The 15,639-nt window shown below is 41.9% G+C and overlaps 1 protein-coding gene across 3 annotated transcripts in view; it reads right to left on the reverse strand.

Moving 5' to 3' along the window:
- The window catches only part of LOC149231281 (haloacid dehalogenase-like hydrolase family protein), a 574,449-nt gene that overhangs the window by 515,956 nt on the left and 42,854 nt on the right, over positions 1-15,639 (reverse strand). For all 3 annotated transcript variants that reach the window (XM_089379150.1, XM_089379151.1, XM_089379149.1), the window contains exon 5: positions 14,897-14,996. In XM_089379150.1, the coding sequence (XP_089235276.1) occupies positions 14,897-14,996 (100 nt within the window). The remainder of the gene's footprint in view (positions 1-14,896; positions 14,997-15,639) is intronic.

The following is a 15,639-nucleotide window of genomic DNA, read 5'->3' on the forward strand; positions in this document are numbered from 1 at the left end:
CACTATTACCTAGGTCTAGAACTATGGCAGAGACCTGGGGAGATATATTTAGGGCAAGGAAAGCACATCATCAAGTTATTGCAGAAATTCAGGATGATAGATTCCAAGCCAATGACTACTCCTATAATCACCAACCTCAAGAAGTTGAGGGGCTCTGACTCTAGTCTCATGGATCCTACCTCATATCGACAATTGGTGGGTTCCCTAATGTATCCGGTAAATACTAGGCCAGATATATGTTTTGCAGTGAACATTCTTAGTCATTTTCAATTGGAGCCTCATCATGATCATTGGATAGATGCCAAACATATACTGAGGTATCTTCGTGGCACTACACATCACTGCCTAAAGTATGATAGTGAGGAAGTCAAGCTAATTGGCTTCACAGACTCTGATTAGGGTGCCAGTGAGACCGATGGAAGGAGCACTACTGGAGGATGTTTTAGTCTGGGAGTTGCTATGATCTCATGGATGAGTAGGAAGCAAGATCCTGTTGCATTGAGTAGTGTCGAGGCAGAATATGTGGCTGCATGTGAAGTAGGAAAAGAGGTTGTTTGGTTAAGGAAGCTTCTGACAGATTTGTTCGAGAAGTCTCTGGGTCCTACTGTGATTAATTGTGACAATCAAAGTTGTATCAAGATGTTTGGAGATCCCGTGTTTCATTCGAGGACGAAACATATCAACGATAAGTTCCACTTTAGTAGGAACTTGGTGCAGGATGGGATCATGAAGTTGGAGTATGTCTTGGACTCTCAACAGAGGAACAGGTAGTAGACATACTGACAAAGTTTCTTCCTAATAAGAAGTTTGAATATCTAAGGAACCTGCTTGGTTTGGTAGATATCACTGATTGTATTGATGACAAGAGTGTGGAAGAGATTTGTTGAGGCTTTGCGAGTTAAGCAATGTCTGGGAAGACATCTGGCCAGCGCTTTGTGTTGATGTCTGGGTCCCAAAGTTGGAAAGGTGGTGTTGGTTATTGAGCTCCGTTTTTGGATACACGCTTGGATTTTTGGGTTCGTGGTTGGCAAGCCTAATGGTACCTAGAGGGGTTGAAAGCTTGAGTCCACCTTATGCCCACTTGGATAGATTTCCCTGGTCAGGAATCTAGTCCGTGGCATTGTGGTGCCTAAATTGTTGAGAGACCAATGGATAGATTTCCCTGGTCAGGAATCTAGTCCGTGGCATTGTGGTGCCTAAATTGTTGAGAGACCAATGGATAGATTTCCCTGGTCAGGAATCTAGTCCATGGCATTGCGGTGCCTAAAGTTCTTCATGGTTCATATAGTTTGAGATCTTCCATTGTATTTGTACATTATGAATACCTCCCTAGTTAAGAGGGAGTGTTGGAAAATGTAACTATGTTCGGTCTTCATTAATGTACTTGAGTCATCATGTAATGTACTTGTCAAAAGAATAAAGAAAAGAATTTAAATTATTGTAATGACTTATTAAAGTATGGGTTTTATGCTTGGGTCATCATTATATTAGTCAAAGTCCCCATTGTGAACTCTTAGGATTAATATTGAGTTTATAGAGTCATTGTACATTCAAAGAGACCCTTCTTGGGCTTTTAAAGCATGTAAAAAGGTTTAGTATTGAGTCAAATATGATTTATGTATCCTCCACATCAAGTCGGCCTAAGGACCCTAATTCAACCCAAAAAGAAACCTATAAATACAAGCTAGTCGCAGTGATTTGGAGCATCATCTCTCAAGCTAGTTTGATATCTCAAGAGTAGTTGTTGAAGTGCGAAGTCTATTGCCAAGAAGCCGAAGGAAGTGCGAGTTTGGGGAAGTCTAAGGAGAGGAAGAAAATCGAACTTTTGGTGCCTCTCTCTCTCTCTGTTTCGTGCTCTAGATTGGGAGATCGAAGTCTCCTAAGTTTTGTTGTTGTCAAAAGGGGCCGAACCGTCGTCGAAGATCTAGAAGGCTGACTTGGTGTGGAAAGAAGGCCTGGTCTTGGTCTAGGGTGAAGAGTCTCAAAGAATACTATTGAAAGGAAGAATTATCTTGACTTGGTTTTCCCCTCGAGAGGGGGTTTTTGCCCTAGCATAGTGCCTACATCTTGTGTCTCTTGTTTTCTAATCTTCATACACACATAATATGGTAATTGCTTGATGAAAGATAAGATAATAAAGAAGTAAAAGAATCCAACACACTCACAAGTAATTATCAAGAAAGGAGAATCGAACCCTAATATAACTACCTTGATTTTGCGAAATAAGCTTGTGAAACGCCTTCATTAAATTAATTAATCATCATTTAAATTTTTCCTAATTCTACCTTAGGAAAACTGGTTAATTAATAGTAATTAATTGAGGAAATGTGAGAATGCTCTAGAACTCACACGGATTCAGTTTGAGATAATCTTAGCCATTGACGGACATCTAACCATGGTCGTTGGTTCACCAAAGAGAGATTATAAGAGGAGGTCGATGGGGTTGGAGATAGATACACCAGGGACACATCGAGTGAGAGGGAGATCTAACCAGATTGAATTTCCCAAAGAGCAGAGATTCATTGTCAGGAAGAATTCGAGCTATCGAGTAGCATAGATTGAGCAGCAGCAGAGTGATTCTAGAGGATTTTCGAGTGCCGAAGGAGGTAACAGAGAGAGATCGAGTTATTCCATAGGAGGTTGTGCAGGGGCTTGCGCAAAGCCTCAAGGAGGAAATTCGATTCAGTCAGAGGAGAGATCGATTCAATAGTTGAGTGCTAGGAAAATTCTTCCAGAGGGCCAGCAAATGATTCTCAGTAGCAGAGACAGCCAGCAGAGGAAGATATCAGTTATTCTAGGCAGTGCGAGTTTCAACCTGCGCATTGTTTGTGCAGAAGCTGACATAGAGGCAGATTGGGAGCTGATTGAGGAGCCAGATCACATTGCTTGTGGGAGAGACAAAATTATCTCAAATATTTTGCCAGTGATTTCTCAGGACAGGATTGCCAGTTTGGCATCCAGTTTATTGTACTCATATTTTGCTGTTGAATAATAATAATAAAACCCTCATCTCCTGCACCAATTTTCCCACATTGGGTTTTACCGAGGACATTTGTCCAAAAAATAACGGTTTCAATTTTTTTGTGTGTTCTATTTTCTCAGTTCCAAATTTATTTCTGCAATTCATTTTATTTTTGGTGAAAATTGCAGTAGTGGTTTTATTTGTTGTTTGTCGTAATAGCAAATAAATTGCACAATAATATTTAGTTAGAAGAATAATTTCCAGTTGTTGCAATAGGTGAAAATTTCACATGGTATCAAAGCGATTTTGAAGACAAATCAAAAGCACAATAGCGAAGGAGAAATTTTGCAACTTCAGAGGAAGACTTTGGGCAAAATTTATGGATCTGCGCAAACCACCGACAGGAAGTGCGAATTAGCAGAGGCAGGGTTCGATTTTCAATTTGCAGGTAGCAGAAAATTTGAAGAGCCTCAGTTGCAATGATTTGCAAGCAGTGATGTTGCCAGGAAGTAGTTCTGGTGAACATATCTGTGATTTCACTAAGCAAATTTTGGCACAGTGATTTTTGCAATAGCAAATCAATGCTAGGCAGATGAGAAAAAGCACACAAACTTATACTCGGGATATCTTCAGTAACTTTTTCAGATTTCTCCAATATGGCCACAGACAGATTTGATATTCAAGAGGCTACAGATTTGTCTTCCAAATTGGAGGACGAGTTTGCTTAGATAGCTTGCCTATCTAGCTCAGCTTCATAGGGAGTCTGCTATATAGACAATGGAGTGTCAACTCACATGACAGGAGTTAGAGAATACTTCTCCAACTACAATGAGAAGGAGATGGACTTCTAGATAACAATGGGAAACATGACTAAATGTACTCCAGTCGAAAGAGGTACCATTGACATTCATAGGGAGTCAGGAGCAAGCACTAGTGTCACTGATGTATTGCATGTGTCGGGACTAGGTATGAACCTAATTTCAGTATCCCAGCTATAGGAAAAGGGATATGATGTCCACTTTGTAGGGAAGAAGGTGTTCATCAAACATCAAAACTAGAAGAAGGTAAAACAGATTGGAGTACGAAGCAACAGATAATAAGGTTGCAACTCGACTCTCCAATGGCACTAGTTAGCAATCGCAATAACAGTGGGAGAAATATGAACGAGTTATGGCATAGGAGGATGGGACATTTACATCATGGAGCACTTAGAATGCTTAGGGAGACAATAACTAGTGTTCAAGAACTAGGCACAGAACATGATGATGTGTGCAAAGGGTGAGTACTTGGGAAGTAAACTAAGGCAACATTCCCAAGAAGTGGCAGCAAATCAGATGTTGTGTTACAGCTTATACACTCAATATTTGTGGCCCTATGTCCACTAGATCTTTCGAAGGGTGCAAGTACTTCGTCACTTTCATCGATGACCATTCCAGGAAAAACTAGATCTATTTCTTGAAGACCAAGGATGAGGACTTCAGTCACTTCAAGGAGATTAAGGCTCTAGTAGAGAATGCAACAAAGAAGAAGATCAAGGTTTTTCGCTTGGATAACGGAGGTGAGTACACAGATAGTGACTTCACAGATTTTTGTGCGAAGGAAGGCATCAAGAGAGAGTGGACAGCTCCATACAATCCATAGCAGAATGGGGTAGCGGAGCGAAAGAGTAGGTTTATAGTTGGGGCTGCAAAGGCGATGTTATATGACAAGGATTTGCCCAAGCTCTTACGAGCACAGGGATGTAACAAGGCTATGTATATGCAGAACAGGGTTCCTCACAGGGCATTGGGCTAAATAACGCCAGAAGAAGTCTTCCCAAGGAAGAAGCCAGGAGTCAGTGACTTCAGGATCTTCGGCAGCATAGCTTATTTCCATATACTAGATAAAAATCGTACTAAGTTGGATCATACTACAGAGAAGGGGTTCTTCGTTGGGTATAGCAAGACCTCCAAGGCATATAGGATCTATATTCCTAGCAACAGGAAGATTATCGTGAGAAGGCATGTAAAGTTCATGGAGGACAGAGCCTTCAAGAAATCTCGCGAGATGCCAACAGGGGATCAGAATGGGCCAGCAGAAGCTCCATTAGTCCAGAAGCAGGGACAGACATAAGGACAGTCACATGGATCTAATATTATTACCAGTACTAGCACATCCTCAAGTGTAGGAGATCCAGTGAGGTTGCAGTAGATAGAGCAGCAGAGGTATGATGAGGAGATGGTTGATCCTCCCACCACCAGTGGTCGAACCAATATAGAAGTTCGTCAGATAGTAAGGGATGTTGAGGAGTTCATAAGAGGTCCTAGGATGAACAAGAGAGAACGCAGACATCCAAACAGGTACTAAGCATTAGTGGCACAGGTTGTAGAAACTTCCAGCTATCAGGAGGCCACCCAACGTCAGGTATGGATAGATGCCATGGTGGAAGAGTATAGCTCCATCATGACAAACAATGTTTGGGAAGTGGTGCCGAGACCTGAGGAAAAGTCAGTTGTGGGATCTCGATGGATCTAGAAGACCACATACATTGTTGATGGCGACATGGAGAAGTACAAGACTAGGTTTGTGGCAAAGGACTATGCGCAAAAGGAAGGGATAGACTATGAGGAGACCTTCGCCCTAGTTGCCAGATATACTTCTATCCGGTCAGTTATATCTCTAGCAGCACAGACGGAATGGTAGATTCACCAGATGGTGTTGGAATTTCTAAGTCTACCTGTTAGAAACCCTTCATGTACTTTTCTGATTTATTTTTGCCTACTTGTTCTGATTAATTAACAAGTTATTTACCATGTAAATACTGACACCGTGACAATTGTAGGAAACAAAACAAGCACACAAGTGACACCATTGTTTTTGGAACAATGTCCCCGGAAAAACCCAATGCGGGAAAACTGATGCAACTATCTGAGGGTTTTATTATTATGCAGTTTCTTAATACAATCTGGGTACCAAAACTGGCTCACTCAATAGAGAATAATCTCAGCAGTAGTATCTCTCTACTCAGAAGCAGATATTCTGGCCGAAACCCCGAATAAACACTCTGATAGCTCCCAGCTCCAATTTGCCCCACAAAAACCCCAGCATCAACCTCTAGGGACTGCGTCAACCCTTTCTGGACTAGCGTCACCCTAACTCGCCCTGCATCAGCCTCTGGAGGCACTGCATCAGCCCTTAAAGCCTCTGCGTCACCCACGCTGGCTCTCTGAGGCACTGGCTGCCTCTGCGTGAGCCCTGGCTGGCTCTGCATCCCTCTCTCCCTGCCACTGCTGCATCTGCACTGCAACCCCTCTCATCATGCTGCATCGTGCTGCCTATAGCACTACCACTGCTAACTGCTGCACTGCAACTCAGTTACTAAGAAGTAAGTAACTGATCTCCCAACTCTGACATCTCCGTCAGGCTAGAAACACTCCCAATGTTGAAGCTCCCTCTGTCACTGACAAGTGCTCCCTCTGTCACTGACAAGTGCTCCCTCTCTAACCTATGCGTTGTTGCAACAACTCTGTGCATCTCGCACTGCTGCCTTACACTATCCTGGGACTCCTGCACTATAGCTCCCTCTGTCGCTCCATCTGTCTCTAACGACATCCGCCAGTCCTGCAACTCCTCTTCAGGGCTCCCGTAGCAAGGTACAATCCAAGAGGTTGGGTACCTTGAGGATCCTGCCCCTCATCGCCTATAGTCCGTCTGACTGTAGCTCGATGTCTCCCCGCTTCTGCTCAAGTGGCGTGTGAACACTCATGGCACAGTCATCATCTATCTCCAACTCCTTCTCCACCCTTGCTAGCGCAGCCTTAGTCTCAGATGCCTCTCCCTTGCTCCTCTTCCTTGGACAATGGCTCGCATAGTGACCCAGTTCCCCACAATTGAAGCAATTGACCTTGGAGAGGTCCTTTTTCTGTTTCTCCTGCTTCCCCTCAGATGTTAGGGCAGCATCCTCCTCTTCCTCCTTGATTCTGATCCCCTTGCCGCTGCTTCCCGCCTTGCTTAGCCTTTTGATCTCTTCTTGGCAAAGAGCCGCCCACATTTCCTCCCAATCTAGAAGGGTCGCCCTGCCCTGTATGCTCTGGAAAAACACCTCCCGGTCTTCTGAGACTGCGTTCAGGGCTGTTCTCACCATCAATTCTTGATCTGACGTGGCTCCTATGGAAGTCAACTGATCCCGGATCTCCTTCAATCGACCGAGGAAGGGGTCGATCTGTTCTCCCTTCTGCATCGGGTATGAATGCGGCTAATTTTCTAGTAGCATCGTCCTCTGCATGGAAGTATGCTGATACAACTTCTTGAGGGCCTCCCACATCTCATTTGTCGTATTCTTCTCGGCAATGTGTGGTACTACATGGTCCTTGACCCCGTCAAGGATGATGCTCTTCGCCCTCGCCATTGCATCCTCGTACTTATCGTTATCAACAAAGTCAACTGGGACCGCTACTGTCCTCAAGGCGAATTGCTTGAGACGGTTCCTGTCTAGAACGGATAGGATTTTGGCCTTCCAGACTACAAAGTTTGAGGCTCCGTCCAGTCTGTCCTGGTATCTTTCCCCGTTCACTGCCATCTCGCTGCTCCTCTACTTCCCTTCTAGAAGTTCTCGGTGTGACTCCCTCTGAGCCTCGCTTTCCATCCTGGAAACCCCTCTGCCAATGTCGAGATGCCCCCACTCCGATCCTTAGTGCAACTGCACCACTGATCCGGATTTCTTGGCTGCAAATCCTCGGTAGCAACTCCTTCCTCCTTGGTCTTGCCCTCTTAGGTATTGTTCTGACTACAATACCCCACCAGCTTCACTCTGCAACTTACCCACAGCCTCCTAAGCCCCAGCAAACTGAAAGTTAGAGCTTCTAGGCTCTGCGCAATCCCAGAACAAGCAAAATCCACACCTCCTAGCCACGGGCGTCAATCCTTCCTCACTGAGAAAGATGACCGGGCACTACGTAGGTCAAGTCTACTCCCCTCTGCCACCACGCTGATCCTCTTCCCGGCTCAAACTTGATGACGCAGGAAATGCGTCACCCCTTCCTTGCTTCTTCTCCACTGGGAACAGCTTCTATCACTCGGGACAACTGTTTTCTGTTGCTACTACTCTGCTCAGCTAATGTCCTTAGTTCTCCTGTGATCTGCAACCACGCTCCGATACCATGTTGGAATTTCTAAGTCTACCTATTAGAAACCCTTCATGTATTTTTCTGATTTATTTCTGCCTACTTGTTCTGATTAATTAACAAGTTATTTACCATGTAAATGTTGAAAATAAATACAAGTACATGCTCAACACAATACAGATCATCAACTGAAGGAAACAAAACAAGCACACAAGTGACATCGTCGTTTTTGGACCAATGTCCCCGAAAAAACCCAATGTGGGAAAATCGGTGCAGCTATCTGAGGGTTTTATTATTATGCAATTTCTGAATACAATCTGGGTGCCAAAACCTGCTCACCCAATAGAGAATAATCTCGGTAGTAGTACCTCTCTACTCGAAAGCAGATATTCCAGCTAAAACCCCGGATAAACATTCTGACAGCTCCCAGCTCCAATCTGCCCCACGAAAACCCGAACGTCAGCCTCTAAGAACTGTGTCTGCCCTTTCTGGCCCAACATCTACCCAGTGTCACCCTAGCTTGCCCTGCATCAGCCTCTGGAGGCACTGCATCAGCGCTTAGAGCCTCTGCATCACCCACAATGGCTCTCTGAGGCACTGTGCAGCTCCTGGCTACCTCTGTGTGAGCTCTGGCTGGCTCTGCGTCCCTCTCTCCCGGCTTCTGCGCTGATTCTCCCAGTACCCTCTCTGCTTCTGTATTCACTGCCCCTCAACTACAACTCTGATCACTCTTTTGACTTCCTCAACAAACCCTGCGCAAGAAAATCAAAATCTTGATCAACTCGGTGTATTCTCCAAGTGACCCTCAAGCCTCCTCTTATACTTTTCTCGTTGACAAATCAACAGCCGAGATTAAGTCCCTAATCAACGGCTAAGATTAACTCTGGCTTGATCCATGACTTTTGGACCCTTCTAACACAGTTTTATATTAATTCACATTAATATTTTATTTTCCCTAAGTTTAGACTAAGGGACTCCATTAAAGATATTAATTATTTTAATATCTCCCAAACTGTTTAAAATCTGCCCAAACCATTTCTAGCTATTGGAGATCTCATGTGCTTTACCCTCTCCACCAATTTTCGTGGCTAGAGCACAACATCCGATGCTACCCCAAATCAACAGATGGGCATTAAGGTTGCTAGTTTATGTAGCATCGGAGGTGTTCTAATCTCGAAATTTTGTGGAGAGGCTAAAACACGGGACTTCTCCATAACCCAGAAATCGTTTTTGGAAATTCTACCTAGAAGTGTCTCAATTAGATTATTAGCCTATTTTTAATTATTTCCTAAGTCTAAACTTGGGAAAAGGGGTTGATTAATCATAATTAATTGAGATAAGATGAGAATCATCTAGAAACTCACAGAGATCGACCGAAAATTAATTTGGGCCCTTGATTAAGTTTTAATCTTAGTCGTTGGAGGTCCAACAGAGGATTATAAGAAGAAGTCGATGGGTAGATGGGTAACAGACTTGTAGAGATTGATTTCCTTGGAGAGTTCGGTTTTCTAAAGGCAGTAACCAAAAGAGTTCGAGCTTCAAAGGGAAGCAGAGACAGAGAGGAGCAAGGACAGTGATCCAAAGGACGTTTGCTAGATCCGAAGAGGCAGCAGCAAGAGGTTGAGTTATTGCTAGTGAGGCAGCGTAGAGGACTGCACAGTCAGCTTTAAAGAGCAATTCGATTTAGCTGGGGGGGAATTGATTCAGCTTCCAAAGGCCTGGAAAGTCTTCCAGAAGGTTGGAGAATCATTTTCCTCAACAGAGACAGGCAAAACGACTTGATAAGAAGCAGTTATGGGCTAGACGTCTAAGGGTTCGTGCAAGAACTACGTAGAAGCCAGTGTGAGGGGTCAAGGAGGACGAGTTTCTGAAGTGAAGTTGTGTCGTCGTTGCCTGTGGAGGAAGGGAAATTCCCTTAGATAATTTTGGCCAGATTTTCTTGTTGTTTGGATTGCCAGTTGGACATCCATAGATTGTACTCAGAATTTCGATATTGCTTAATAATATAAAACCCTCAGCTGCTGGACCGATTTTACTAAGTTGGGTTTTTTTGGGGACTTTAGTCCAAAAATCACTGTGTTAATTTTGATGTGTGTGTGCTAGCATATTTCTTAGTTTCCAGCGCCATTATTTTTCCGCAGTTTTATTCGTGAAGGTTGCAGTGCGATTCAGTATTTTCCATAGCAAATAAGTTGTTAAATTAATTAACAATTAGGAGAATAATTTCCTATTGCTGCAACAGGATTTCAGTGGTGAAATTTTCACAAAGACAGCCTTCTTGAACAGGGCGATGGAGGAGGAGGTATATATAGAACAGCCAGAGGGCTCCGATACACATGAGAGGGGCACACATGTGTGCAGACTGAAGAAAGATCTACACGGGCTCAAGCAGGCTCCCAGGGCATTGTATGGTCGGATTGACAACTACTTGTAGCAAATGGGATTCGTCAAGAGTGACGCAGATCCAACCTTTACTATTTGATGGTAGCGGATGAGCCACTTATCCTAGTGTTGTATGTGGATGAACTCTTCTTGACATGGTCATCAGGGCTCATAGAGGACTTCAAGAGGAACCTGGCAACTGAATTTGACATGAAGGATTTCAAACTGATGCATTACTTCCTAAGCTTGGAAGTGTGGCAGAAGGATGGGGAGATCTTCCTTGGGCAAGGGAGGATGAGCCACTTATCCTAGTGTTGTATGTGGATGAACTCTTCTTGACAGGGTCATCAGGGCTCATAGAGGACTGCAAGAGGAACCTGGCAACAGAATTTGACATGAAGGATTTCAAACTGATGCATTACTTCCTAAGCTTGGAAGTGTGGCACAAGGATGGGGAGATCTTCCTTGGGCAAGGGAGATATGCTATGAAGATTCTGAAGAGATTCAAGATGCAGGATTGTAGACCAATGTCCACGCCTAAGATTACAAACTAGAGGAAGATCGATGCATCAAAAGACGAGGACGTTGACCCAACCCTGTATAGACAGTTTATCAGTTCCCTCATGTATCTGGTCAATACTAGGCCAGATATTTGCTTTGTGGTCAACACTCTCAGTCAGTGTATGGTGGGACCTAAGAGAGTGCATTGGACAACAACGAGGCACATTCTGAGGTATTTGCATGGCACAGTCAGATATGGATTGAGGTATACTCGAGGTGATGGTGTCAGACTATGTGGAATCACAAATGCAGATTGGGCAGGCAGTTCAGTGCACAGGAAAAGCACATCAAGGTGTTGCTTCAGCGTTAGATCAGGTGTTGTTTCACGGTGCAATAGGAAGCATAAGCCAGTAGCACTGAGCTTTGCAGAAGCAGAGTATATGGCAGCTAGCACAGCCACGTGCAAAGCTATATGGCTACAAAAGATACTGGTGAGCCTGTTCAGTTAGAGGTTGGAGGTGACCAGTATCTACTGCGATAATCAAAGTTGCATTAGGCTCTCTGAAAATCCAATGTTTCATGATAGGTCGAAACACATAGATATCTGATATCACTTCATAATAGATTGTGTGCAGCATGCAGCAATTTAGCTACCGCATGTTCCCACAAAAGAGAAAGTTGCAAATATACTCACTAAAGCTCTAGGGAGAGCTAAGTTTGTCTATTTCAGAGAACATATGGGTATAGTGGAGAACCATTTTCAGTAGCAAGCGGATCAGTGTCAGCATGGTGCAGTTAGATCTTGAGGGATAGTTGCAAGACTAGTTGCAATCAATTATTGAGGGGCACATAACCAGTCAAGGTGCAGACAAATACTCAGTAAATAGTGCAGAGGCTAGTTGCAACCAAAGACTCATGAGACAATTGCAGAGCCAATATAGGGACAATTGATTCAAGGTTTTGTTCTCAGCTGCAGTAGTTGCAAAAGCAACAGCAGCCTGAGATCAGTGGAAGAGCAATGTTGGCAGCAGTACAGGGTAGTATAGTGGCAAGTGCAATATCAGCAGCAGCGCAGATGTAGTATTGTTTAGCTACAGGGTTAGCATTTGAATCAGAGTATGCGCAGTGGCTTGGTGGACAGTGGTAGGATGTCACAGATGTCAGACATCAACAGTGTGAGGGAAGATGTTATGGGAGAGAACAACTTCCTCGCTAAGAGGGAGTGTTAGTTTTTATAGCATCGGACAAGTGCTCTAGTCTCGACTTGTGTCAAAAAGGATAAGAACACGAGATCTTCAAAACCCAAAAAAGGTTTCATGAGATAAGCTTGCAAAACACCTTAATTAAATTAATTAACCATCATTTAAATTTTTCCTAAGTCTAACTTAGGAAAATTGGTTAATTAATAGCAATTAATTAAGGAAAGGTGAGAATGCTCTAAAAACTCACATGGATTGAGTTTGAGATGATCTTAGTCGTTGATGGAGATCTAATAATAGTCGTTGGTTCACCATCGAGAGATTATAAGAGCAGGTCGATGGGGTTGGAGATAGATACACTAGAGACATATCCAGTGAGAGGGAGATCTAGGAAGATCAAATTTCCTAGAGAGCGGAGATTCAGTGTCAGGAAGAATTTGAGCCAGAGATTGAGTAGCAGAGATTGGGGAACAACAATAGAGTGTTCCGGAGGATTTTCCAGTGTCGAAGGAGGCAGCATAAAGAGGCCAAGTTATTCCATAGGAGGCTACGCAGGGACTTGCACAAAGCCTCAAGGAGGCAATTAGATTTAGCCAGAGGAGAGATCAATTCAGAGGAGAGATCGATTCAGTAGCTGAGTGCCAAGAAAATTCTTCAAGAGGGCCAGTTAATCATTCTCAGTAGCAGAGATAGTCAGCAAAGGCAAATAGCAGTTATTCCAAAAAGTATGAGTTTCAGCCTACGCAGAGGAAAATTGGGAGCTAATTGTGGGGCCAGATCAGGCTAGGATTGCTTGTGGAGAAAGAGAAAACTCTCTCAGATGTTTTGCCTATGATTTCTCAGGAGAGGATTGCCAATTTGGCATCCAGTTTATTGTACTCAGATTTTGCTACTGAATAATAATAATAAAACCCTCATCTGCTGCACCAGTTTTCCCACATTGGGTTTTTCCAAGGACATTTGTCCAAAAAATAACGGTGTCAATTTTATTGTGTGCGCTCTATATTTTCAATTCCATATTTATTTCTGTGGTGCATTTTATTTTTGGTGAAAATTGCAGTAGTTATTTTATTTGTTGTTTGTCGTAATAGCAAATAAACTACACATAATAATATTCAGTAGAAAATTAATTTCTAGTTGCTGCAATAGGTTAAAATTTTACATGCCTTAATAACTTATACTATTAATAGAGGAACGCATGCTTAGTTAAGGAGAGTGTAACATATGCATTAAAGAGAGCATAAGAGGAATCTTTTATGACCTGCTTTTAATGAGTGTAAGAGGAATAGGCATGTCTTTAATGAGTGTGTAAGAGAGTAACATATCATTAAGAGAGAGAGAAAGAGTTACGTAGTGCTATGTGAGACATCAAGGAAAGAGGTGTGGTGAGATTGAGATGATGACGGTAAGGTGACGTGTAATTCTTTTTAATAATAATATCATAATGTCATAAAGGATAATAATAATAATATTGTTGATTGAGCCAAGATTGAACCATTAGGATTGATTAATGATAAGTTAAGTGATTTTCCATCAACAATACTTGATTATCAGTTGATGCAAGGTGATTTACTATTTTTTGGAAAGTCATGCTTGAGATGTTAGACATGACTTTCTATTTTTAGAAAGTCACTCCACAAATATCAAAAATGAGTTTTTATTTAAGGAAATTCATCCCTGAGCTGCCAATTTTCAACAAGTATTTGGTGTATTTCTTGCTGGCTTAGTTGATTTTAAGCATATTTTGCATATTATATCAGCAAGACAGATCTATGGTACAAATGTAGAAATCCATGGCATTGGTAGAAATTGGAAAATATGCAAGTGTGCAGTAAAATTCATGGTATGGTGATCTTTAGAAAATTTGTAAGACCACAAGCCAAAAAATTCATGTTGTCGAACACAACAAAGATACAACCACTACATGAATATGTTTGATTGTAGATAAAAAATCTTGAGTAACAGACTAGAGTGACATCAAGCACCTTGTAAAATGCTTTAGGAAGGCATTGATGTACTCTAAATCACACAATATGTCTGTGCTCAGCCATGGAAGCTCTAGATGGAGATTGGAAACAATCCTCGAGAATCTCGATATGAGTTTAAAGGAGAATTTTGAGTGGGAGAACACCATACCAGAATCATAGAACTCCCAAGCCCTTCATCAAAGGCTCTAATACCAACTAACGCGTGAATGAAAATGACAACAATGAAAATACTCACATAAGAAAGGAAAGTGCAAGAAGAGAGATTGTCACAACCTAAACACTCTACACTCTATGTTCCACTATATATTGATGAGTACATAGAACCAAAAATTGGTATGTAGTGATAGATGGAGTAATTGGTGGACATACAAATGGAGTTACAAATAGAAATATACAAATATAATAAATTATCCATTTTTCACCTATTAATTGACATCACTATTTATTATAATATGGGAACCAACTTTTGAAAGGCTTGGAAAATAAAAAATGAGTGGAAACATGATTTTTTAAAAGAAGTTATGTTTCATAGGAATATGATCCCTGTAATTCTAGTTTTATGATTTTAGATCATTTCATAACAAAATCTTAGTTAACTATCCCTATAATCCACCAACTAAAACAACTAATATTTTCAGCCAAATGGACAAGTTTTTTATTTTCCATGTATGCTTCAAGGAAACATTTTGGTGCATTGCAAAATACACTTGAAAAGAACAAAAAACATGTGACCAGTATAACTAGACCATAAAATTGATATACCTCATTAGGAGGAACGTTCAGCGCTTTGGCAGCTGCTAGAAATATATCTGGGGCAGGTTTCAGGTTCTCAAATAAATCAGCTGATACAATCGCATCAAAGCTGCACAAATGCAAAGACAATTTTCTTCTTCTATGTTAAAACAAGGATAATTTTAACATAAAGTAAAAATACAATTCCTTACTTTTCTCCCAGAGCTTGTTTCCCCTTTATTTTCTCCACATATACCGAGTAAAAGAAGCTAATGTTGGTTCAACAAAATCTGTTAGTTTATGTGCAAGTTGTAGAATATAGGAATACAATTATCATTTTGAAACGTTGTCATGAAAATCATAACATGTGAAGAAACTAGCATTCTTAATTTAAGCCCAGAATTTGCTGTGATATGTTTTTGGCTTTTCTTTGCAATCTTGTATGTCATGTGGTATCATTACTCTCATTGACATTGAAGCTAAAGCACATATTAAAGAGAATTAAAAAGCTGGAAAAGTGGATAATACATATTATTTGTATTTATAGTTCCTCCTTTAGGAGATGTTGCCGCCTTGCCTACACACCTAGGTTAATGTGGGAATAATCCTCAACCCCACAAGGTGTGTTCTTGGTGGCAAAGCTCAGAGAAGGGGCTGTCAACTAATCCCAACTCTCTTCGTTAAAGCTCACTCCTAACTAAACTAAGGGAGGTGGGTCCCTAGGGATGGTTAGTGAAATGAAACTTGTTGGAACAACAAGTTCTATGAGACTA

The sequence above is a fragment of the Pinus tabuliformis genome, chromosome J (assembly GCF_031772625.1).
Source record: "Pinus tabuliformis cultivar Carrire ecotype Pingquan chromosome J, CPIR1, whole genome shotgun sequence".
NCBI lineage: Eukaryota > Viridiplantae > Streptophyta > Pinopsida > Pinales > Pinaceae > Pinus > Pinus tabuliformis.